Source organism: Microcaecilia unicolor, chromosome 7 (genome assembly GCF_901765095.1).
Source record: "Microcaecilia unicolor chromosome 7, aMicUni1.1, whole genome shotgun sequence".
Lineage (NCBI taxonomy): Eukaryota > Metazoa > Chordata > Amphibia > Gymnophiona > Siphonopidae > Microcaecilia > Microcaecilia unicolor.
In genome coordinates this window covers 174,822,043-174,848,628 of record NC_044037.1, presented here as the reverse complement: position 1 = coordinate 174,848,628, position 26,586 = coordinate 174,822,043, and the positions used below count along the sequence as shown (strand labels likewise).

At 40.7% G+C, this 26,586-nt stretch overlaps 1 protein-coding gene across 7 annotated transcripts in view; it reads right to left on the bottom strand.

Moving 5' to 3' along the window:
• Positions 1-21,995: 21,995 nt before the first annotated feature.
• TRAK2 (trafficking kinesin protein 2) overlaps positions 21,996-26,586 on the bottom strand; it is a 233,460-nt gene continuing 228,869 nt past the window's right edge. For all 7 annotated transcript variants that reach the window (XM_030209080.1, XM_030209083.1, XM_030209079.1 and 4 more), the window contains one exon: positions 21,996-23,897. In XM_030209080.1, the coding sequence (XP_030064940.1) occupies positions 23,192-23,897 (706 nt within the window). In that variant the 3' untranslated portion in view covers positions 21,996-23,191. The remainder of the gene's footprint in view (positions 23,898-26,586) is intronic.

The window sequence follows — 26,586 nt, the reverse complement described above, 5'->3', positions numbered from 1 at the left end:
TTATAGGCTAATACTAGCTCTGTTATTAAATTCAAAATACTCTTGTTTAACAGAATTTAATGTCTCTAATATCATTAAACTGAAGCTCATGAAGTTGTAACTGAAGTTCTCTTTGAATCTGACTTCCTTTTTCCCTTTTTACTGGAGGCCTCTAGAGCAGATACCTTGGCCCTTAACTTTTGTTCTTTCATCCTTTTTGATTTATTCATTCAGGGCTGCAGGGAAATAATATGGCCTCTTATTACTATTTTTATTAGCAAACCTTTTTTTTATTGAAAATGTCAATAAACACTCAACTGAACAATCCGAATTCTAAATTTTGATTTTAAACTCAACCAATCCCACCTGTACATCCCCGTCCCTTCAAATCCCCTCCCTCATCTTGACCTTAATGGTCACATTATGGAAAACAGTAACAAGGCAATATCCAACATTGATCAAGACCCTCAAGCGCCGTACGATACCCAAATCCACAATCTCCTCCCTTTATCCCCAACCTCCCACTATCCCTATAACCCCAACTTAGAATCGAACTATTAAAAAAACCCCACAACTTTATCAACTATCCTTTCCAGAAAGCCAGAAGTCAAAAGTTGGATGATTCAATTGCCTAGGAGGTGGTCCAGCCCCTGATACCAGAAACAAGAAAAGGTCTGTACTCTTATAACTCTCTCCTCAGTCAAAACAGACTGATTTTAACAGAGATCGTCTTCTGGGTTTCTGCCATTAAAAAAAAAAAAAATGTACACATCCTACATTGGAGTCCCTGGTGTGAGTCTGGCCAACATTCCAATAAAATTTAGAGGGAGTTCATAACAAAATTCCGGGCTCTGGGAGATAATGAGAAAAGATATGGATCCCATATAGACAAAAATTTATTTTTCCATTTTAATGATGTGCCTACGTGAAGGTTTTCCAGGAACATATGGTGATGGAGCATATTGCACCAACCCCAGTAAGAAGGAGCCTCTGGTACTGTCCATACTTTCAAAATAGATTTTTTTTGCCTAATAAAGCCACTTTACGAATAATGAGATGGTGGCCCCCGCTCTTCAAACAAAAAAACTTCTTGGTGGTCCAATAGGAGACCCACCGTGGATAGCAGAATAGAAGAACCTAGCAGGCCCTCCAGAAAGTGAACTATCCATCACCAAAAATACAGGATAACCATGCATTCCCAGAAAGCATGAATGAAAGAAAGAATTATGTAAATTACTGCATTTATGGCACACAGGAGAATCAGTGCCACCCACATGAAACAATTGAGTTTGTGAAAAATATACCCTGTATACAATTCAAAACCGGCATTCCCATAGATCAGCCAAAAGAGTCAGCTGTGGAATTTGTGATATCCAGAGAGATATATCTAATGACTCCGGAGATCTGTGTAAATCTGTTGCCCATTTAGCTTGAATATGTGCTAAGGATTTTTGCAAGGGAACTTGTAATGGAAGTACTGAGACCAATAAACGGTTCCTGTCTTCTCAGCACAAGAAAGACTGCACGTTCAAAGCATGACCTTTAGCTAATGCTGTCTGTTACAGAGATATTATTTAGTGGTATAATTGATTGTATGCAAAGTAGTGTCCAATTTGTGTAAGGTCCCTCCTCTTAAATTTGGTAATGGCAAAAGTGATCTATCGGGTGAAAGCACGATAGAGATATCTGATGCCCAAATCCCCCCCCCCCCTTAAAGGCAGCATTATCAAAAACTATATGTTTACTTCTCATGTATTTCCACTATTCGTGATGTATTGTAAGCCACATTGAGCCTGCAAAGAGGTGGGAAAATATGGGATACAAATGCAATAAATAAATAAATAAATAATGTGCTCTCTCCAATCTTATGGTAGCAGGAGCCACTGATGTATCAGCATCAGAAAGTAGTGTACTCACAATTTGCTGCACTACTGATTCACAATTTATATAGTCTGTAGTTTCTGGAACCCCCCCATAAAGCGCAGGTTGTGTTGCCTGCTGCAATTCTCCAAATCTTCAACTTTGTTCAATAGAAACTGATCAGTAGTTTTACATTCCTGTAGAGAGAAATTCAGGGTAATGACAGATTCCATATGCTGCTCCAAACGAGCTTCTTTATTGAATAGTCTACGGCCCAGTTCCGCTATTTCTCCACGGAGATCTGCAGCCAATGTACTTAGTTCAGTCCGAACCTCTTTCAAATCAGTTTTAATTTCCTGAAGGAGAACTCAAAATTCCATAAGCAGACCTCCATCCATTGTATGATCTGGTGATAATTCCATTGTAGGAGGCTGCATCACTGGTAGGCCCTGCTGACCACCAGTCTCCTCCATCTTAACTTTATCGCAACTTGCAGCTCTAGCAGGATGGTATGCAAAATCTTGCAATATATGATGAGAGGAGAGTGAAATACTCATGTCTCCATGTTCTTCAAATGTTTCTCTATAAGATTAACAATCTCCGTATATGCAGAACTGCCCAAATGGAGGAGATTTATGTTGAAGTTGAATCATGCTATGCAAGGATAAAAGCTCTGCCAACCATCTTGGTCAGTGATGTCACTTCCTCCGTGGAAAAAAGGTTTTCAAACCTTTGCTGAAGGATAACACTAAGCAATTTGGAGTAAAAATAAATAGAGCCTAGCTCCCAATCCAGCCCCACCCCTGATCCCATATAGAAAAATGATAATTGTACTGCAACAGCACCTACCAGGGTTTGGTAGTGGGGGCAGAAATCATTCTTGATCACTCCTGCCCAGTGACCGTCTTAAAAAAATAAAGTCTTAAGACTCAAGCATAGCAAAATAAGGGAGCATTCCTTTCTTCCTCTAGAAGGAACCTGAACCCTAACCACTACCCTAATGCTAAACCTAAATCTAGCATTAACTGCAACCTAACCCAAAACTTTACTTAAATTTTAACCCTAATCATAAATTGAACTGCAAACGTAACCCTAACCATAATGCTAACCTTGAACTTATCTATAACTGCAACTTTAGCCCTAACCTTAACACTCAACCTAACTGCAACTCTAATCCTAAATGCAAACTTAACCCCAATAACAACTTTAACTCTAACTAAACAAAAAATTAACATTAACCCTATCTCTAACTGCAAACCACATCCTCATCCTAACCCTAACTAAAACCACAACATTAAACTTACAACATATCCTAACTGCAATCTTAATCCAACTTTAAATGCAGCACTAAACCTAATGGCAACTTTAAAGCTAACACTACTTAAGGACTACATATATAAATTACTATAGGAAATTACAGGACAATCCTCATATAATTAATTCCTTAACCTTCAACAACTAAAAACAAACAAACAAACAAACAAACAAACAAACAAACTTAAGTAACATTATCTGGCCAAACAGGTTTGTCCTGGAGGAAAGTATCTAAATGAGTAGTATCTGAAAAAAAAAAACCATATCTATTATTCTCAAGCGTGACAAAGCATTTGCAGGGAAATCTAAGGAAAAATGTAGCTCCAACTAGAGAATGACATGGAGATGGGGACCCACAGTAACCGTGGGGATGGGGACAGAGCCCGCGGGGATGGGGATAGATCCTGTGGGGACGGGGACAGATCCCACAGGGACGGGGCGGGGATGGGGACAAACTTTGTCCCCGTATCACTTTCTACTTTGAAGCCTGTTAATCAACTGGACTGTTATTTATGTTTGATTGATGCAGACAATAATATTTTTTCTATTTGTAATTTAAACACAACAGTTACACAGCATATTGTTCCTTTTTATACTTTAATAAAAGATTTAAATATAAAATCATAAGTGTTCGAGGCTTCTGCAGATGAGAACAGAGCTGACAGGGATGGGGACAAAACCTGTGGGGATGGGTTGGGGATAGAGACAGAACCCACGGGGATGGGGCGGGGCAAATTTTATCCCCGTGTCATTCTCTAGCTCCAACTGCTAAAATCTTCAGGGGTTTTCAACCCAGTCCTTGGGGCACACTTAGTCAGTCGGGGTTTTCAGGATATATTGATTTCAATGGGGATATCCTGAAAATCCCGACTAGCTGGAGGTAGTGATTACAAATTTATCCCATGCATATTCATTGTGGATATTCTGAAAGCCTGATTGGCTGGGTGTGTCCCGAGGACTGGGTTGAGAACCCCTGCCCTAATCCTAACTACAATCCAAATTCTAAACCTAAATCTATCCTTAACTGCAAACTTAACCTTAACAGTAACCTTAAATCTAATGCTAACCCTTATTGAAACACTAACTTATACCATAAACATAACCTTTATTTCAATGCAAGCCCTTACTATTAACCTTTGCTTGCAACCCTAACAGAGCCTTTACCATTTTCCCTATCATCAATGTAAGCAAATCTCTAACCCTAACTGCAACCATAACCCTATCCTCAGCCCTAACTTTAACACTAAGCCTAAACCAATCTTCAACCTAACCCTAATCGCAATCCTCAGGCAAACCACAAACCTAACCCCATATCTACGGGGGTAATTTTATAAAGTTATTTTCATGCAAATGTTACCTGTTATAAAATTTCAGTGGGTGCAAAAGTACATGCATTGGAGTGATGTATGCACTTTATATGTAGATGATAAAATATGCTGTCAAGCAGGTGTAAATGTCCGTATCTTGAATGTAGGCATGATTTCTGCTGCTTCTGTTAGTATTTTGTAAAGACATATAGAGGCATATTTTCAAAGCACTTAGACTAATGAAGTTACGTGTGGCACCCCCTTATAAAATTACTCTCCATATGCAGCACTAACTCAATCCCTAACCTTATTCCTAATCTTAACTTAAACCCTAGCCACAACTGCAACTCTAACTCTTCCTCCAACCCTGTGGTCATCAGAAAACCTAATTTTGAAGCTTGATTGTGGAAAGCTTTGAAAGGAGTTTAAACTAAATGCATTGTTCTAGCCATTTGAGGCATACTAATTGTGCAGAGGCTAATGGAAAGGAGCCCTAGCCAAGGAGCAAAGTTCTGTTCAGTGCCAAGACCCCTTACTTATAAGGAAACTGCAGATTAGCTGGATGATGTAACAGCAGGGGAGCCCACCCTGGAAAAGCATAAGAGCTAAGAATTCTGCTCAGAGTCTACTAGAAATGCCATTAGAACATCAGCAAAATGGAAGAGACAGTGGGATGCAATGAGGAGAGAAAGCCCAGTGGTCTGCTTGCCCCCCAAGAATTGAGAGTAATGATGAAATCTGCAAGGATGGTTTTAGGGCCATGCCAATCTCCTTGCCTGTTCCTTTTTTGCTTATACCTGCAGTAATTACATTGAATGCTGTATGGACAACAGTTCTAACTCTATATGTTTATTAGGATTTGCTATACCACCTTTCATAATAGGACATCAAAGAAGTTTGAAATAAAAAAATAGAGGAGAAGGGGTTGGTTGGGGGGGGAAGTTTGTATAAAACAAGTTATGATTATTGCGTTTCTGTAACAATGTGATATCTTTTTGTTGCAATAAAAATGATTTACCATAAAAAAAAAAAAATAGAGGAAACTGGAACTTCATAAAATTGACAGGATTACATTATAGTGTAGAGCAGAGAGAGAGAGAGAGAAGAAAGGAAGACAGACATAACAGGACCACTTACCATGATGGTTTAAGGGCCTTTTTACTAAGGTTTGGTAGACCTAATGCAGGCCTACCACATGCTAAAAGGGCACTACTGAAAATATTTTTTATTTTCCTGTGCGGGAGGCATGCCCTTGGGCCGAGAGTAGGCATGACTGCACTAATCAGGTAGCACGGGCACATTACTGTGTGAAACCAAATCAGCACGGGAGTAGCGCAGGAGCCCTTACCACCTCCTAAATAGGTAATAGTCATGTGCTAATGAGGAAATTAGTGTGTGGCCATTACAAGAAAATATGACAAGGTGGCCATTTCCATGCAAAGAAGTAGTGAGACCAGCAAAGCACCTCCAATAACATCAGGAAGACGGAGATACAGTAGAAAAACTCTCTCTTCCTGTTATTGGAGGTGCTTTGCTGGTCTCACTACTCCTTTGCGTGGACTCATTCATAATGGGCCACAGTCTCCTGTGGCTCTCCTTTTCTCAAGGTGGCCATTTTACCAGCACACTAAAAGTGGCTGCAGCACATAGAAAACTCACACGCTGACACTAGCGCTGGCCACTTTTTAATGTGGCTTGGTAAAAGGACCCCTTAGTATTATATTGCTAGGGTTTGTTTGTTTTTTTTTGTGAGATGGCTGATTCCATTGTATGGGAATGGTGCTTCAATATTGTGTTTTCAATCCCTAGGGGACAGGCAGGTTCCCTGGAGTCCTGCAGAACTTGCCTGTTCTGTTTGTATACAAATAAAATACAAAGAAGTAGATCTTCAAATCTGTGTCCCAAAGTTATTGAATGCGTAACTAATGGTTGCTCTAGTACCTTCTTTTTAAAGCACTCTTGTGTTCAATAATCCTGGTGTTGAATTTCCTCTATTTTACCTATGTATACTAAACCATACGGACATAGAACTGCATAGATCACATTCTTAGTTTTTGCAATTTGAAAACTCTAAAAGTTGTACTGTTTTGTTTGAAGAGGGAACATGGAAGACTTTAGTCTTCGTATTAACCTTGCAGACTGAACAGGAACCACAGGGATAATGTCCTGTACGTAAATGTCTTAATGATTCAATGTCCTTATGTAGTGTGGATGGAACTAACCTGTCCTTCAAGATTTCTTTCACGCTTACATGCTACAAGAAGTTCCTTACTGGCAAAGGAAGGAACCCCTTGTAACAAATGCCAATGTTTCCTTAAGATTTTTACTATCGAATTGGACATATGGTTGAAGGGTAACATACATACTTATCTTGTCATTGTTTCTTTTTTTAGCTGGTTGCAATAATGTGTCCCTAGACCACTCTGATTTGAAACCCTTTATTGATATACTTCAATGGGTAGCCTTTCTCTTGGAATCATCTCGTCATGTCAATAGACCTAAGTTGGTATGGGCGTGGATCAGAACACAATCTGCTTAGTCATAAATATTGACTGTATGGTAGATTTTTCTTTAATGACGAGCTATGGCAACTAGTATAATTCAAAAATTTGTTGACATCCGTTGGTTTGCGATAAATATCTGTTATAAATCAATCGCCTTTGATACCGATATCCAAAAAAGGTATAGTCTTCTTACTGTAATTCATTTGGAACTTGAGATTAGAATCCAAGGTGTTTAACCATAGGAAAGGCCTCCAGGTTACTCATCGTCCCCTTCCAAATTACAAAAATATCATCTATATATTGCTTCCAAAGATAGATATTATCTACATAAATATGGTCTAAAAGGTACTTCTCCTCAAAATTACCTACATATAAGTTAGCTATAGAGGGTGCAAACTTTGCCCCCATAGCGGTACCTTTGACTTGCTGATAAAAACTACCATTAAATGCAAAAAAATTCTTTGTTAATGCAATAGTTGCCAATTCTACTATAAAATCAGTGGGTATGCGATGATAAAAGTCTCTATTTGCAATGGTTCTCCTAATGATTTCTATAGATTCAAACTGAGGTATATTCATGTAAAGGCTATATGCATGCTGGATGGAGGAGGCAAGAGAAAGAAAGATACTGGTCAGAGGAGTGAAAATAAGAGAAAAGGTGCTGTACAGAAAGGTGGAAAGAGAAAGAGAAGGTGCTGGAAGAAAGGGGGCAGGGCACATTAGCAAAAACTGAGGAATAACAGGATGAAGAATGTGAGGGCTGGGGTGAGATGAAAAGCTGTAGGTAGATGTGGTAAAATATTGAAAACTGAATAGTATGAATAAATGAAATCTGAGCAGATAGACATGCAGAAAAAATAAATAAAGGAAAGCTGAAAGGAAAAGATTTAAGTCAAAGATGCATATAGGAGAGGAAGTGACAAAAACAGGAAGGAAGAGAAGTGGATGATGGACTGGAGATCTTATAAAGAAAGTTAAAGACAGAGGAAAGCAGAAACTGGAGACTGAAACACACGATTGGAAAAGACAAAACAAACATAGAAAGAATTTTATTAAGTCAGTGAATGGAAAATGTCAATTTTACAGTAAATTTACACGACTTTCTTTATATTTTACAGACCATATGGTGCTGTTTCTATTTCTCTAGTGTTGCATTGCATGCAAAATATGGCTTCTTGGAGTTTAAAATTTTGTCTATGTACTTATATTTTAACTTTGTGCTCACTTACTGTATCTGGCAAAGGTCTATTTCTGTTCAATGTTTAAGACCGATGCCAGGTACTCTGTTTACATGGAGTTTCTATTTCAGCATCTCTAATAATTCAGCTTGTTCAGTTTCCCAATAAACATATTGAAGTTGTAGGTCAAACTGCAATATTTACTGTGTTGCATTTTTCTAGGTAGGGTCCTTGTTCTGTTACTTCTGTAAGTTACTGGTTTTATGGTAAAGTAGATTAGTTCTGTATGTCCTGAGCGATTTTTGTACGGTTTGTATTACAGGTTCTTCATAATATGCTTGTGACTGGAAAGGGTCTATATTACACCAAAATCAACTTGTTTTGTATGGCAAGTTCCTGGGGAAATGCCTTTTCTGCTTTGCATCCATTCTTAGAGAAGGAGCTATGGGAGGTTTCTGTGGATGTAAAAAATATGTTTAACAGCTTCAGGACTGGTCTTAGCAATTGCGGGGCCCTGTGCAGACCAGTTCGGTGGGGCCCCCTGCCCCTTATCGACAAGATGTGTTTTAAAATTTTTTTATTTTAAATAAAGACAAATCAAGCAAAACTTGTACAGAAAAACTAATTCAAATAAGCACAATGCTATCATAGGAAACCTTTGGGTTTAAAAAGCGAAACCATGTGCATGTAAGGACTAGATAAATGAATTAAAACAAATGCCCTTTATATGTTATACTGGTAGCAATAATAAAACAGTGATGAAGCATTCACATAGCAAGCAGCCTGAGCCAACAGATTTATTTTCCACTTGATTTGTTAGCTCCATTATAATTTTCCCAACCTTCTTCTCGTCAATATAAACCATGGTAATCACCATGGTCTTTGATTGCTAAAGAGACAAGTCCACTTTCGCTTCTGGTATAAATCTAGAACTTCCACTTTTCCAGACAATATTATAAAATTCAGCAAACATTGTATACCTCAATTACTCAGTTAAGAAAACCTATTGTTCTCATCAGACAGCCTGAAAATCCTCGGTGTCACAATAGACCACTACCTAACACTAGAGAACCAAGTGGCATCCACAACGAAGAAAATGTTTCACGCAATGCGGAAACTCAAACGCGTGAACAATACTTCCCGAGGGAAACATTTTGCAAGCTGATACAATCAATGGTACTAAGCCATTTAGACTACAGCAATGGAATCTATGCAGGATGTAATGAACAAACCTTAAAGAGACTCCAGACCGCTCAGAATACGGCAGCCAGATTTATCTTCGGAAAAACCCGATACGATAGCGCAAAACCCCTCCGCGAAAAACTACACTGGCCCCCAATTAAAGAACGCATTGCTTTCAAGATCTGCACAATGGTTCGCAAGATTATCTACAGTGAAGCCCCGGGATACATGACAGACTTGATCGACCTACCTACGAGATACACATCCGAATCATCACGAACGTACCTAAACCTGCACTACCCAAGCTGTAAAGGACTCAAATACGTATCAACCTACGCAACCAACTTTTCCTACATAAGCATCCAATTGTGGAACACATTACCAAAAGAGGTTGACAATCACTGAAGAAAACAAACCTCCGCAATGGTAAAACCAAGAGAAAGGCACAGCAAAGGTGACAAGGTGGATGATGTCGATAAAACTACTACTGGACTCGAAAAAAGTTCACAGCAAGAGTTTACTGATAAAGACTGGACTCGACACGAATCGTGTTTTGGCCGCTCTGGCCATATGGAGCCTGCATGGCTACAACTGGAACAGGACTTATTGCTCCTCTTACTATGAAAAATGTCATTGTGCCAAAGACTTCCAAAAACATTCAGGATCACACCATCTTACAATCCACTATCTTAGTCTTAACCCATGTTGATAGAAACAGTGCTGTTCCTATTGCCCATTCTCATTTTATGCCATTGTGGAATAAGCCTGCTATTAAACTAATTCTTGCAGATGTTGGACTGGATAACAAAGAATAAACTGCATAAAGGATATTATGCAAGAGAGAGAGTCCAGCTTTTATAATTATTTTTGGGCCATAGAAGCTGAAGTCACATGGTGTATAGAACTTTTGCGTTCCAAGACGTATGAAGAGAGACTTGCTGACCTGAACATGTATACCCTGGAGGAAAGGAGGAACAGGGGTGATATGATACAGACGTTCAAATATTTGAAAGGTATTAATCCGCAAACAAATCTTTTCCGGAGATGGGAAGGCGGTAGAACGAGAGGACATGAAATGAGGTTGAAGGGGGGCAGACTCAGGAAAGATGTCAGGAAGTATTTTTTCACAGAGAGGGTGGTGGATGCTTGGAATGCCCTCCCGCAGGAGGTGGTGGAGATGAAAACGGTAACGGAATTCAAACATGGATGGGGTATGCATAAAGGAATCCTGTGCAGAAGGAATGGATCCTCAGAAGCTTAGCCAAAATTGGGTGGCGGAGCAGGTAGGTGAAAGAGGGGTTGGTGGTTGGGAGGCCAGGCTAGCGGAGGGCAGACTTATACGGTCTGTCCAGAGCCAGTGATGGGAGGCAGGACTGGTGGTTGGGAGGCGGGAAGTACTGCTGGGCAGACTTGTACGGTCTGTGCCCTGAATAAGGCAGGTACAAATCAAGGTAAGGTATACACACATGAGTTTGTCTTGTTGGGCAGACTGGATGGACCATGCAGGTCTTTTTCTGCCGTCATCTACTATGTTACTATGTTATTACAGTCTTTTGCTGAATTACTTAAGAATTATGGTCTACCTTTCTTTGCTTGTTATAAATGGATACAGCTCAGATATGTTCTAAAGCATATACTCAGAATAAAGTGAGTGCCCAGGAGCCTATGCTTTTTTCATTATGTGCACAAATACAGGTACTGAAACATGAAGCATCCCATTGGTACAAGATTATTACAATGGAAAACAAAGAAAAAAACCTACAGGACTTGAAATCAGTATGGGCCACTGAACTAAACACTGATATAACAGAACAACAATGGAAATATTGATGTACCTGATCTGCCTCTATATCACAAGCTATGTTCTACATTGGACACAGATGCATTTGGACACCTATTAAAATTCACAGAATGTACTCGAACAACTCCAATAAATGTTGGTCATGCCAAACAAATACAGCCAAGGTTTTTGCGGCGGTGGTGGTTCAGCTGGCAGGGGTTGGGGATCCCTGCCAGCCAAGATGCAAATGTGCCCCCCACTTTGGGCTCTGGCTCCCTACCACCTCGAGGTCTGGCTACGGGCCTGGCATGGCCACCTGTCAAAATTAATTAAAGATCCACTAACGCTTGACAAATGCTAGTGAGGTATACTACTTCCTCCCCTTGAGATCTCTTCATTACTCTATTTTCTTCGTTTGGCTTCTCTTGGTGCAATTTCAATCTACCTACTTTTGATTCAAGAAATTGCTTTTTTCAATAAAGCGAAGATACTTATCTGTAGCAGGTATTCTCCAAGGACAGCAGGCTTCATATTTTCATGTGTGGGTAAGATGCTGCTCTGCATTGTCCGGTCCTAACATTGTTTAAAAAAAAAAAAAAAGAGCTTTAGTGAAGCACGAGCCGCGCTCCACAGTGCATGTGCAAGTGCCTTCCTGCCTACTGAGGAAACGCGGTCCTCTCAGTTTAATTTCAAAGCAAAGGAATAAAAATAAAATAATAGAGACAATTCCAAGGGGAGGTGGGCAGGATTGTGAGAATATGAAACCTGCTGTACTCAGAGAATACCTGCTACAGGTAAGTATCTTCATTTTCTCCAAGGACAAGCAGGCTTGCATATTCTCATGTGAGAGGAATCCTTAGCATCCAGGCTCACCCAAAACAATGGCGAGGACATAACACAGATTAACCTGAAACTATATACAATCTGAATGAGAGTGCAGCCTGGAACAATATAAAATGGGCCTAGGAGGGTGGAGTTGGATTCTAGATCCTGAATGCCCAAACTGACTGTCATGCTGGACATCCTGCTCAAGGTAGTAGTGAGATGTAAATGTGTGGACTGAAGAGAACGTTGCAGCCTTGCAAATTTCTTCAATGGCGGCTGACCTCAAGTGAGCCACCGTCGCAGCCATGGCTCTGACATTATGAGCCATGATGTGACCCTCCAAGGCCAGCCCAGCCTGGGCATAAGTGAAGGAAATGCAATCTGCCAGCCAAATTGCGATGGTGTGTTTCCCGATGGCGACCCCAATCCTGTTGGAATCAAAAGAAACAAAAAGCTGGGTGGACTGTCTTTGGGACCTTGTCCGCTCCATGTAGTAGGCCAATGCTCTCTTGCAGTCCAAGGTGTGAAAGCTGCTTTCGCCAGGATGGGCACGAGGTTGGGGAAAATATGTTGGCAAGACAATCGACTGATTCAGATGGAACTCTTACAAGACTTTCGGTAGGAACTTAGGGTGCATATGGAGGACTATTCTGTTGTGATGAAACTTAGTATAAGGTGCATCCACTACTAAGGCCTGAAGCTCACTGACCTTGAGAGCTGAAGTAACAGCCACCAAGAAAACGACCTTCCAGGTCAAATACATCAGATGGCAGGAATTCAGTGTCTCGAAACGAGGTTTCATCAGCTGGGTGAGAATGATGTTGAGATCCCATAACACTGGCAGAGGTTTGACAGGGGGCTTTGACAAAAGCAAACATCTAATAAAGCGAACTAAAGACTGTTCAGAGATGGGCTTACCTTCTACACATCAATAAGCACTAATTGCACTAAGGTGAACCCTTACTGAGTTGGTCTTGAGACCAGACTCTGACAAGTGTAGAAGGTATTCAAGCAGGGTCTGTGTCGGACAAGTAAGGGGGATCTAGGGCCCTGCTCTTACACCAGATGGCAAACCTCCTCCATTTAAAAGAGTAACACCTCTTAATGGAATCTTTCCTGGAAGCCAGCAAGACCCGGAAGACACCCTCCAAAAGACCCAAGGACGTGAATTCTAAGCTCTAAACATCCAAGCTATAAGAGCCAGAGACTGGAGGTTGGGATGTAGAAGTGATCTCTTGTTCTGAGTGATGAGGGTCGGAAAACACTCCAATCTCCATGGTTCTTCGGGGGATAATTCCAGAAGAAGAGGGAACCAATAAGGCGCCATCAGAATCATGGATCGGTGGTCTTGCTTGAGTTTCAACAGTCTTTCCTTCTAGAGGTATCGGAGAATAAGCATACAGGAGACCTGTCCCCCAATTGAGGAGGAAGGCATCCGGAGCTTGTCTGCCTTGGCCTGAAGCCTGGAACAGAACTGAGGGACCTTGTGATTGATCTAAGTGGCAAAAAGATCTACCGAGGGGGTGCCCCATGCTCGGAAGATCTTGCGGGCTATGCCCATGTGAAGAGACCACTCGTGTGGTTGCATTATCCTGCTCAGTCTGTCAGCTAGGGTGTTGTTTGCACCTACCAGATAAGTGGCTCGGAGAAACATGCCGTGAAGGTGAGCCCAATACCACATCCGGACAGCCTCCAGACACAGAGGGCGTGATCTGGTGCCCCCCTGCTTGTTGATGTAATACATTGCAACCTGATTGTTTGAATGAGAATGATTTGATGGGACAGCCGATCTCTGAAAGCCTTTACAGCATTCCAGACCGAAGCTCCAGGAGGTTGATTTGAAGATTGGTTTCCGGAAAGGACCAAGTTCCTTGACTGTGGAGCCCATCTACATGAGCTCCCCATCCCAGGGGAGATGCATTCATCGTCACCACTTTTGCGGCTGAGGAATTTGAAGTGGAAGTCCCAGAGTCAAATTGGATCAAACTGTCCACCATTGAAGAGCGCGAACAAGCTCTGGGGACACTTGGATGACATCTTCCAGACTTCCCGAGACTTAACACCACTGAGAAGCTTGTCCATTGAGCTGATCTCCTATCGAGATGTGTCATGGGTGTTAAACATTGTGGAAACCATGTGGCCCAGCAATCTCAACATTGGCCGAGCTGTGACCTGCCGAGAGGCTCAAACCTTGGAGGCCAGCAAGACAAGGTTGTCTGCTCTGGCCTCCAGGAGGAAGGCTCAAATCTTCTGCATGTCGAGCAGGGCTCCTATGAATTCCAATCTCTGGACAGGGTGGAGATGGGACTTGGGGTAATTTAAAACAAACCGTTGTAGCTCAAGCACCCGAAGAGTCATCCGCATGGACTCCCGAGCACTATCCTCTGAGGTGCTCTTCACCAGCCAATTGTCAAGATAAGGGAACACATGGACTCCCAGTCTGCTCAGCAATGCTGCGATTACCGTTAGACTCTTGGTGAAAACCCTGGGAGCTGATGCGAGGCTAAAAGGCAACACGCGGTACTGAAAGTGATGTGTTCCCAGCCGAAATTGAAGATACTTTTGGTGAGCAGGAAGTATCAGGATATGAGTGTATGTATCCTTTAAGTCGAGAGCATAGCCAATTGGTTTTCCTGAATCAGTGGGAGAAGGGTGCCCAGGGAAACCATCCTGAACTTTTCCCGGACTAGAAATTTGTTCAGGGCCCTTAGGTCTAGAATGGGATGCATCCCCTGTTTTCTTCTGCACAAGTACCTGGAATAGAATTCCTGCCGTTCTGTCCTGGTGGAATGAGTTTAATCGCATGGGCCTTCAGAAGGGTGGAGAGATCCTCTTCAAGTACCTGCTTGTGCTGAGAGCTGAACAAATGAGCTCTATGTGGGCAATAATGCCAATTGAGGGTGTATCTGATACGGACTAAAGAACCCACTGGTTGGAGGTTATGAGGCCACCTATGGTGAAAAAATGTTAACCTCCCCCACAACTGGCAAGTCACTTTTATTGCGACTATGCTCTGCTGGAGTCAGTTAAAAACTCATCCCTTGCTTTGACTGGGGAACAGCAGGAGCCTTAGGCGAACGCTGTTGACGAGAATGAGCATGCTGGGGCTGTGCCTGGGCAGGCTGATGAGCCGAAGGAGTGTACCTACGCCTAGAGTAGTAGTAGGGGGCAATCCTTGACTTGCCAAAATACCTCCTAGATGAGGAGGCGGATGCAGGTGTCCGGCGGGAGACAGAAGAGATAGTATTTGTGTGTTTCGTAATCTGGTCAGTGACCTCTTCAACCTCCTCTCCAAAAAGATTATCCCCCTGGCAAGGGACATCCACCAACCTCTGCTGAAATTCATAGCATATTAGATAATTGTTCAATTGCTCTTTTAGTTTCATTAGACTTGGCAGCATTCGATTTGGTCAATCATTCTCTCTTATTGCATAGATTGTCTTCTAGAGGTATTTCAGGTAAAGTTTTTCATTTCCCCATGATCCTTCTTTCTCAGTTACTAAATTGTCCTGTAATGTCCACTTTCCTATTATCTTGTGGTGTTCCTCAAGCATCCATTCTGTCACCTCCTTTGGTTAACAGCTTTCTGAGTCTTTTGGCAACTTTTAATCTTCTGGTATGTCTACATATGTTTATGCAGATGATATTCTTTTGACCTATTACACTAATGAAGCCTCGATTGATCGCCATTCTTTTTTTTTGTATAATCTGTTTATTGGAATCCAGAACAATTTACACAATGCAAAACAAAACCAAGTAATAAACAACATAGGCTGGATAAAATTTTATATATATACCTATTTTCATTACACCTTACCCCCCCTGCCATCCCTTCCTTCTACTCCCCCCTTGTACCCACCCTCTATCCCACCCAGACCTACCCGAACCCGTTAAACCTAACAATTCAAAATTTTACTTCTGGCTACTGGAGTGAGAGTATCCCAAAATGGAGACCAAGACTTGCAGAATATGTCGCCTCTCTTCGAAGCTAGATCTCTGATTCCTCTCTTGTCCAGTGAACAGCACTGAATCATGGCCATCCTCCAATGTGCCACACTTGGACCTTCAACCTCCAACCACTGTTGAAGTATGGTGCGCTTTGCCACTAAGGTAGCAAATTTCAAGAATGATTTGTACCCTGGTAGTGCCGGCCGCTGCATCTTGAAGATATCAAATAGTAGATCTGGGGATGGACTCCATTTGCAGGACCACATCCGTGAGACATGTAAACACAGTGACTTCCAAAAAAATTGAATTCGCGGGCAATTCCAGTACATGTGGCCCAAGTCGGCACCACCCCTCCCACACTTCGAGCAGTTGTCTGATTGATCTCCATTCTCTACAGGTTTGTCTTGATAGTGTAGCTAACTGGTTAAAAGATAATCAACTAATCCTCAAAGCGGAAAAAACCACAACATGCTGGATTATAGATCATAATCCTCCACCATCTCTAATTCCAACTATTTTTGGAAAGCAGACATTTCCAATTAAGTCATTTCATTACTTAGGTGTTGGAATAAAACTCTCATTTAACATTTTTTTTCAGCAAATATCTTTGGTTTTAAAATCAGGTTTTTGGGGGGGATGAGCTGAAGCTCAGAGAACAAGTACATGGAGAAGGAGAGTGAATGTATGATACAACATGGTGTGTTAGTGGAAGGATGAGCTGTGTAGGAGGAGGTAGGAAATATGAGGAACGGAACTAAGTTGTGGGGGGATGAGCATGAGTGCATGGGAAAGGGTTTTGCAGAATTTCCAAACATACTAGGCTTACTGAAAAAAATAAAAAGCTAGAAAGCACTAGACTACAGTTGAGAAGATCCCAGTTGGGAAGGAAAGATTAAAAAAAAAATATCTGGCGGGTAAACTGTATAGAAAGCATGCACTAATTTTATTAGCAAGGACTCATTGTCTGGCATTGCTAGATTTTTGATGCATATCAATATTTAGACTGTACCTGTTTTAAAATAACAGAAGATAATGAAAAATTACATGTAGTGCACTTAGGGGTCCTTTTAGCAAATGGTGGTAAAAGGGGCTCTGCAGTGGTGTCAGTGCATGGGTTTGCCACATGCTGAGACTCTCTTTTACTGCCACCAGAGTAAGATGATTTTTTTTCCAGAGGGACATGGCTGTGTGCTCATTAGCAAGTGGCCATTTCCTAGGGAAGCCCTTACTGCCTTCTATTTAGGAGGCGGTAGGGACTCCACTGGGCATACGTTCTAGAACATACAAAAGTATTTTCTAGTGCCATATGGCCAATTTGGCATGTGGTGGTACAGCTACCGCTGCTTCATAAATGGGCCCCCTAGCTCTTAACTAGAAAATGCCATAGGCATGAGGGAATTTACACAATTTGGCACTAAAAGAATGTTTTATACCCAAGATTCCAGAATCTTAGGAATAACATTAAATACATTACCATGATCCCAAAATATAAAGGTATACACATTTTTGGAGGTTTTACCAAATTTTCAAATGATAAAAACAAAAAACTTAAAAATGCATGTTTGCTAACATTCTGGTTAGAATTGTTGCAGTATATTTGCTTCTTTCTGTATTCCACTAGAATATTTTTACTGAATGTAATCCACTTTGATGGTCTAACCCTAAGCGCATAATCAAAATAAACGAAACAAAACCTTGAAACTGGTTGAAATACAGATAAGCCCTTGCAAATTTAGAAAAATGCTCTTTTTAATCAAATTTGCCAAGAAAGCATTCTTAAAATTCAGATTTTTTTCCTTTGTTAAATAACACCACACACTTTATTTTCTTATTTAAGCAATGTCTCACTGGTAGCAAGTCCAGAGAGAAAGTCTTTATTGACCAAAATATAATGCCACAACAGATAATGTTCTTAAACAGAGAAATGCCCGAGTCAAACTATAGCGTAATAAACTGCAATATGCACAGAAAAACATAGGCTGTTAAGGGTTAATTTCTCATTTATTGAAAAGTACACAAATATACAGTTTTCTTTTAATCAAGCATTTGTGAAGCTTGTCTGATTCGGACAAATGGACTCAACAAAAAACCTTAGATTGCCAGTCATTGTAAAAGTTTGCATTTCTACAAATGTGTTCAATTTCTCCATGTACATTTCCAACATATCATTGCTTGTATACCCTTTATGCCCAACACAACAAGAAATGCTGTTATACAGCATACCAGTTAGAAGTAATATGACAATACAAATAGAATGTCTTCTTTTGGAAAATAATAGTTTCATGAAAATGTTATAACACACATACACATTTAAAGCTCAAGTGCTTTACAGAGTGTTGAGATGTTTCTAAATGTAATAGGAGATCCTTGCTCCACTTGAACATAAGTAATAAGCTCTAAATAAATCATTACACAACATTTAATTTCATATGACACTTCCTTCTTTTTAATTCTCCAGGTTTTAAATCACTGTTTTTTGATGGATCATGTCAGAGTGCTGTAAGGTTCATGAACGCGTTCTTTGGGTTTGATGATCCAAATATAAATATTAAATAGGGTGGCAGGATATTATGTTTTCAATGTGCTGGTATTCCACAAAGCCTCTTAAAACAAAAATATTCTATGTCTCCCCCAAAACAAGGCTACCCTGACAGACCTGAAGATGTTTATGGCAGGACTACCAGAGGTATATGTAGAAATCATCCTTAACAGAAGTGTCCAAAACTTTGGTGCCCTTTTACTAAGCTGCGTGAAGCAGCAAATGTGGGTTTTACCGTAAAGATTAGCACAAATGCATGCTGTCTTCTGTGCTAAAAAGCAGAGCATGTAGTACAAATCCCGCAGTTACTGTCACCTCAAGAGGAGGCAGTAGGTGCAGCTACACTACTGGCAATCTGTTAATGCAGCCGCTGTAACTTAAGTGCCATGGTGCTGCTCCCCCTGTCCTTCCAATTGCCCGTGACACCTCTGATCCCATTCTCACAGTCACAACTCCTTTCCAATCCTGTCAAAAATTCTGCCCGAGAACATGCCCCATCTTTCTAGAGTCAGACTCTGCCTCCTGGGACAAATCCAGGGGTCTCTATGGTGGTCAAGTGGTACCTGGGCAGCTGCCACCCAGGAATGCACTAGGATCCCAAAATTTTGCTATTACCCCCAGTGGACATCTTGTGGTACTACTGCAGTACTGTGAGATATGGCCACTGGCGGTAATGGTGGCCATTTTGGATCTCAGTGCAGCTTGGGAGGCAGCAGAGCATCTCTACTGCTGCCGGAGTACCAATGGATCACCATGGAGATCCCAAGATAGGTCCTGGGGAGGGGTGAAACTCAGGGTCTGGGAGGGAGGGCAGGATCAGGAGTGATACGAGGAGGGGGAGGGGGTCACCACTATGGCAATGGCACTAACATTTTTCTTCTGGGACCACACCACATTACATGGTGCACCCACGCCAATCTGCCACTGCATGTAATCCAGTGCCATGTCAGGCAGTAAGCATCTGCTCTGGGAGGTAAATGAAGACAAGATATTGGACATACTCCAACATTTTCTGCAAAGGCTTTGCATTTACCACACTATTTTTGATGTTAACATGTGGAAAGTACAGAACTTACCACACTTTAGTAAAAGGGCCCCTTTAAATTTTAATACACATTAAAACCAGCAAATTGCAATATTTAAAAGATCCCATGTTTGGGTGTAGTTTGAGTGTCCAACAATATTGGTGCCAATTCAAACTATACATGAAACCAATATGTAGTTGTATATTCTGGCTTTATTTGATAGAAAAGACTACATTGGTCATTTTCAATATGTGACTTTCTAGCAAGTGAAGGAGACCACCTGGAGAACAATATGAGAATTTTATGTCAGGGATGTACATATCCAATCCCCAAGGTCTGCAAAACAGTATGGCTCTCAGGAAAGCCAAAACACAAAATGTACATGATTTCTGAACCAAATGTATGCAAATATATCTGAACATTTATTGTGGACATGCTGAAAAATCAGACCATTTTGCAACCATTGAGGGTTGGCACTTCATAACTAGAGTTCTGCTACAATGGAAAAGAAGAGAGCATATTTGGATATTTAAGGGTTAAGGAAATAATTTTCAGACCTCAGATATATTTGTTAAAAAAAAAAAAAGTGAAACATTTCTCAACACACAGTATTGCATAATTGTAACTTCTATACCAACTATATCAAATAAAGAGAAATACATGTTCCCTGACAAAAAAAAAAAAAGAATTAAATAAGCATATCTATGAAAATATACATATTATAAAAACAAAACAAAACCCATTTAGGGGCCCTTTAACAAGCACAGTAACTATTAGCACATAGCTATAGGAAAAGTTACTATTCTGGCATGACAATATGTGCTAATTCACACCATAAGTTATGGGGCAGGAAATGGGAGGTGTTACGGCAAGAAAATAAGCGTGGGCGGTGTATTGCAGTTAACACACGTATCTGTTTCATCTGACCTTTCAGTGTCTGGGAGAAGGGTTGTAGAGCAATTGCCCTTTTACCATGCTATTTTTTTTCAAGATACCTTTGTATGAATGTCCTGCTTTCCTATTTGATACTGCTCAGTTTCATTTTCTGTTATTTTTGTTTTACCTTGAGAACTGCTTTGATCTGTCTGCCAGTGAAGGTGGTATATCAAATCTGTAATAAATTAAACTCTTATAAACTAATATACTTACTGCATAGTATAGATTTTTTTTTCTGTCTACTAACTACCCCTCCCCCCCCCCCTACAATGCCACGCTAGTGGCTGCCGGTGCATTAATGCCGACGAAGTCCTTTTACATTGCCGTGTGGCTTTGTAAAAGGCGGGGGGATATATGAGAAGATACTGGAAATATCCTAAATAGTTACGCACATGCTTTTTACCTACTGCATGTTAAGTACAAAACTTTACTGTACTTAAGAGGGCCCCTTAATGGAAATACACAACAGCTTTAATATGGCTTAATAAAATCAACATGCAAATACAATATTGCACAATTTTTTTTTGTTATGCATAGGTAATTGACGCTTGAATATTTAAGAAATAAATGTGTAAACCAAAGACACTGTAGGTATCATATAAAACATGGATTGATATTTACCCAATTTGTTGTCAAAGCAACCACAGCTCAGAACAATGTCCGAGAAACCTGTCATATTTACTTGTTTGGCTGCTAATATTAATGATAACCATTGTTACAACTGTTAGCAAACTAGCTAAAAATACACATTCATTCTAATTTAACAAATGCAAAATATTTAAAATCTAATGTCATTTACTTATAATTTTACATAATTTCAAAACTATTTCTGACAGATTATAGAGTTCGCTAATGGATTTAGTGCTCACTAATCATTAGCGTGTGCTAAATGCTAAGACACCCATAGGAATATAATGGGCTGCATGGCACACCTTAGTAAAAGGAGCCTCTAGTATCCTATTGCTCCATCTTTTTTAATTTCCTTTGGGTAAAGTAAATGTACTAGAGGGCATGAATGAAAATCCTTGCTTAAAACCCCCCCTACCACAAAATATCATGCAAAACCAAGCAGTACTATTTTCACTAAAAGTTCGGGACCCACATGTGGTTCTTCAGGGACTTCAGTGTTATTCTTCTCTACCATACTTAAATATGTTATTGAATCCAAATGGAGACAAGTACATTTTTGGGGCTATGAGAACATGACAATGGTGATTGCTTGAGAACCAACATACGAGTAACATTACAGTACGGCTTCTGAGAGGTTGTCCCTTTTCAGTTAATAAGCAAGAAAGATTTTAGATTATTTCCAGTCAAGTACCAATATTTTTATTGGTATTTTTAAACAGTTTAATAACTCTTGCATTATTTTAGAAAAGACTATTTGCTAGCTAAACAAACCCTTTGTTCTCAATGCAACAAAGCAACAGACTTGCTTGAAAATTTGATCCTGCTGCTTACATACTCCTGCTTTGAAAAAAAGATTCTCTTAAAATTCGAGGTACGCCTTACCTTCCTTGTTCATTCCGTGTACAAGACAAGAGTTTTTGCTACTGGCATAGTAATATCCAATATTTAACAGCACACCATCACAAAAATTTGGACAGCACTCCCCACCTGGATAAATATACTTTTATTGGAGTCAAATAACAACCCTGAAAACAAACACCTGTGAGGAAATTACCTTTTGCAACCTTAGAAAGATGTGCCTAAGAATATTTAATGATGGATAATTAAAAACCTTTTGGTAAAAATATGCACAGCACATTCTGAACATTTTTATACACTTTTTCATACTGAGTGCATCCTATTCTTTTAATTTCTATTGATTGCACTTTTGTCAGTGTACCTGGTAATCTGCCTTGCACAAAAACATTCATTTCTATATATGCTTCATTAGTCATTGCACTTACAAAGCAAACCCCCATCTAACTCAATGGCCTCATTTGTTACAAAAGTCCCTTCTCTCATTCTTAATACATATCATTACAAATGGCTTGTCTTCTATACATCTAAAAATACAAGCACCAAACACCCTGGAAGTAGAAATAATTTCTACAATGGTCATACAAAAGCTGAAAGATGTGTATTAATGCTAACTGGTGCTATACCTTTAGCTCTTCAGAACTGAAAATAGCTACTGGCAGTGATGGATTTAACCTTTCAGCTGTACCTAGGTAGATGGACAGCTGGCTGCCTCCTTCCTACTGGGGAAGGGAAGATGTCCATTCAAAATCACAAGATGTGGCAGCCTCACAACAGTTCCCCTAATTGCTACATTAACCAGCCAGTGAGGCAGCCTGCCTAAAATAAGAATAGGCCACAAAAGCACCAATTCCAGCGACAGGAGTACACTTTTGGTAGTGGGGTAGCTGCCTCTAGGCAGTGGCTTATTCTGTCAGTTGGAAAATCTATCGCTGTTTACTGGGCCAAGTATAAAAGTTTAGCATTAAGTGGATCCTTAAGTTCTGCAAATATGCCACTGCATGTGAGGACCTAGCAGGTGAAGTCTGTTGACTGAAGAAATCTAGAAGCTGTATTATACTTCCATACAGGAATAAAGATCAGTCTTGTAGTTGACAAATCTGTGCTTTAAGGATCTAATACTTTATAAATTCTAACTTTGGTTTCTCTGTTCCTCAACTTCCTTCCCAGCACTGTCCTCATTATCTTCTTCTCCCTTTTCCTTCTTGAATTATATCCAATATTCCTGATTTCACTTTCACTTTTTACTACATGCCCACCCCTTCTACAACTTTCTTGTTACATTACAGTAACCCAATAACTTTTCCCAGGCTTTGTTCTTGCATTTGTTCAACTAGATGTCAGGTAACCTCTCACTATGATCTCTTTTAAGGTGCTGACTTTTGGTGAGGATGTGCAAACTGGTGGTGGCAGACCACCTATCAAAGCTGGAAGACTCTGGTTCCTCCTCAGTCCACCCATCAAGCTGCTTCCTGTTCCAAGAAAAACAGTAGAATCCTGCTTTTGTAGTTCAGTTTCCAATGTCTGACCCTTGTTGTGCTCTCCAGAATCAGGTGGTTTTACTACCCTGGCAATCCCCAGTCTCTTCAACCTTTCCACAAGATTCATCTTTAGCTTCCCTAAGTCAGGAGGGTTACGGACGGTTTTCATTCCATACATTTCCTGTAGAAATGTCTCAGCTGGTCGAGAGGCTAGAAAATTCTCAGAAAGAGTTGATCGTGACTCAAAAGGCAAAGGAGATGAGCAAGGAGAGAGGGAGGGCGAATTTGGTGGTGTGGAGGGAATGGTAAAGGTCCTTGATGCCCGCTGAAACAGTGGTTTCTCAAATGTGGGGTTGCTGTAGACCTTGGCCGAGATTCCCTGTTCCTGTAAGAGTTTGGTTAAATTAGTGGTGCTACTAGAAGTGGGAGTGAAATCTCTTCTGTCGGTGAAGGATTCTCCAAGGCTAAATCTGCAGGACATTGCAGGAGAGCTCACGACTGTACTGGTAATGCAGCCACTGTTATTTCCAAAGGACACTGGATTATACATGGAGCTGTAAATTAAAAACAGAAAAAAAAAAACAAAAAAGACTAATACATAAGTGAATCCTACTCATATCAGAGGGCAGTAATGGTGAGCCGATGACACAAAATAAACTTTTTAGCCATGATCTCTGAGGGATTTGGAGGGGTGATTCTGTAAAGACACATAGGAGCTTGTGTCTATATAAAACAGGTGCTACAAACATAACAGAAAAATCTACATAAACTCAAAACTTCAGTACAAGTCAGAATCAGTATTTAGAGGGTGTGTGTACTGTTTTAGTTGTCTTTTCACTTGTGGTGCAGCAGCACAGTTTTGATAATTGAAGTGACAACATTCACTCAATATGTTGTTTCTCAAACACTGAGTACCCCGTGAGTATGTGATGAAGCTGACCGAATTCATTATTTGGAATCTCCAGCTGCTTCATTGCTATTTGATCAAACCTGACACTGATTCTTTAATACCCTGTATACTGGTCAAACCACCTTCAACTAATTCAGAATGCTTCAGCCTGACTGATAGAAGGCTGCAAGCGGCATGACCATATCACACCCTTCCTGCAAAAACTACACTGGCTACCAGTAACTTACAGGGTTAAATTTAAAACTCTGATTTTCAAAGTCCCTCAGAATAAGTTAGACCTCTACATACATTTGAGACTTCTAAGGTCCTCTCAAGGAGCATCACTATCTGTACCTTCATCAAAAGAAATTGTACAATGTGGCACCTGCCAGTGAGCCTTTTCAGGAGTAGCCCCCACACTTGGGAACTTATTTCCAGAAGGACTACATTTAACTTGAGACTACCTCTACTTTAGGAAGCAGGTTGACAGCCCGGCTCTTCTCAGAAGCCATTAATACATAGGGTGACTGACTATACATCCATTCCACACCTGGACTAGCTTGCTGCACACCCTGTAACTTAGACCAGCTCCTCAGATCTTGTTTACCATACAAAGACTTTGCCTTGAGTTTAACCACCCATCTATTTATTCCAATAGACTATGCACAACCCATCTTGTCCCCATCTATACATCTGCACTTGGCATTAGCATCATATCTATGATATTTGAATGCTCTATTGCGTTGCTTATTATGAGTTTCATTGGTATTATGGTGTTATTGTATTATATCTATATTAAAATATTCTTCCATGCTGTCTATTATGGTATTATTTGAATTGTACTGATCATATTTTCAAGTTTACCTCATTTATTGTATTTATGTTTATATTTGTTCATTTTACTATTATGTTCAGAGATGGGTAGTAACAAAGTACTTGTGCTTTGTTACAGAACTGAAGTACAACTGGCAGTACTATTACTTGTAACGAGTTAGAAGTAAAAAATGTATTGCAAAAAAAATGAGTTACATTTAAGCTGTACTTTTGTACTTGGTAACAAAGCACAAACTTGGAAAGTAGTTTAAAAAAATATTTTCCACCCCTCTGCTTCTCCTCCTCTACAGGCTTTCCAAGTGATGTCAGATGCAGCTTGCAGCTGATTGGCCTTAAACTTACAAAACGAAAGTTCAGGCACAATCAGATGCAAGCTAGGGTCTGTCATCACCTGGAAACCCCAGTCCCCGCCCTCTACACCTGCCCAGAACAGCTGTTGATTGGCTATTTGTTGTCAGGCTCAGCTGCCTCCCCAATCTGAGCTGTGCCTTCACTGCATGCAGGGCCCGCTCCCTCTCCCCTCCTATTCACCATGGCCCCGCAGCACAGTCTTGCTCCCTCCCTCCCATTGCACCTCTACTGGGCTCGCACTAAAACTACCATGGAAACACACAGGCTTTCTGCAGTGCCGTTAGTGCGTCCTGCACCAAGCCTGCCTCCTCTGATATAAAATTCCAGGTCCGGTACAGGAAGCACTAGTGGCGCTGCAGAGAGAACATGGCAGTTTATTAGTGAGGGCCTGGCAGAGGTGCAAAGCCGGGGGGGGGGGGGGGGGGGGGGGGGGGGGGGGGAGAGAGATGGGACTATACTACTACTACTAATTGACATTTCTAAAGCGCTACTAGGGTTACGCAGCGCTGTACAATTTAAACATGGAAGGACAGTCCCTGCTCAAGGAGCTTACAATCTAAAAGACAGGTGTACAAGCTAGAAGACAGGTGTACAATCTAAAGACAATCTAAATAAAATGGGGGGAGAGAAAGAGGTATGGGCTGGACGGGAGAGAGAAATTGGGCAAGACTGAATAGGTGGGGAGGGAGAGAAAAACAAGGCAAGACTGGATGAGAGGGAGGGAGGGAGTGACAGAGAGATGGGGCGATACTGAATAAGGGGGGGGGGTGTGAGAGACAGAAAGCTATGGGTTGGGGACAGTGAGAGAAATTTGGCAAGACTGGATAGGTAGGGACATAGAAGTCAACTTTTCAAAATGATTGGGGGTGCTAAACCCAATAGAAATTATCCCTTCCTGGGCACAGTCAAATTGTTCAATATTGTGGGTGCTGAAGCACCCACAGAGTTGGAACACATCAATACTGGAGTTATAGTGGAAGAGGTGAAGACAGAAAGCAAATGGGCAGAAGAACATAAATACACATGGACAGGAGACCCTTGAAAAGAGTTAAAAGAAAAAAGAAAAGTAGCAACCAGAGACAGGGACCAACACAATTAGAAACATTAAATGGGTAGACAGCACAGATAAAAAAAATGGGAAAATTAGGTTCTTACCGTGATAATTTTCT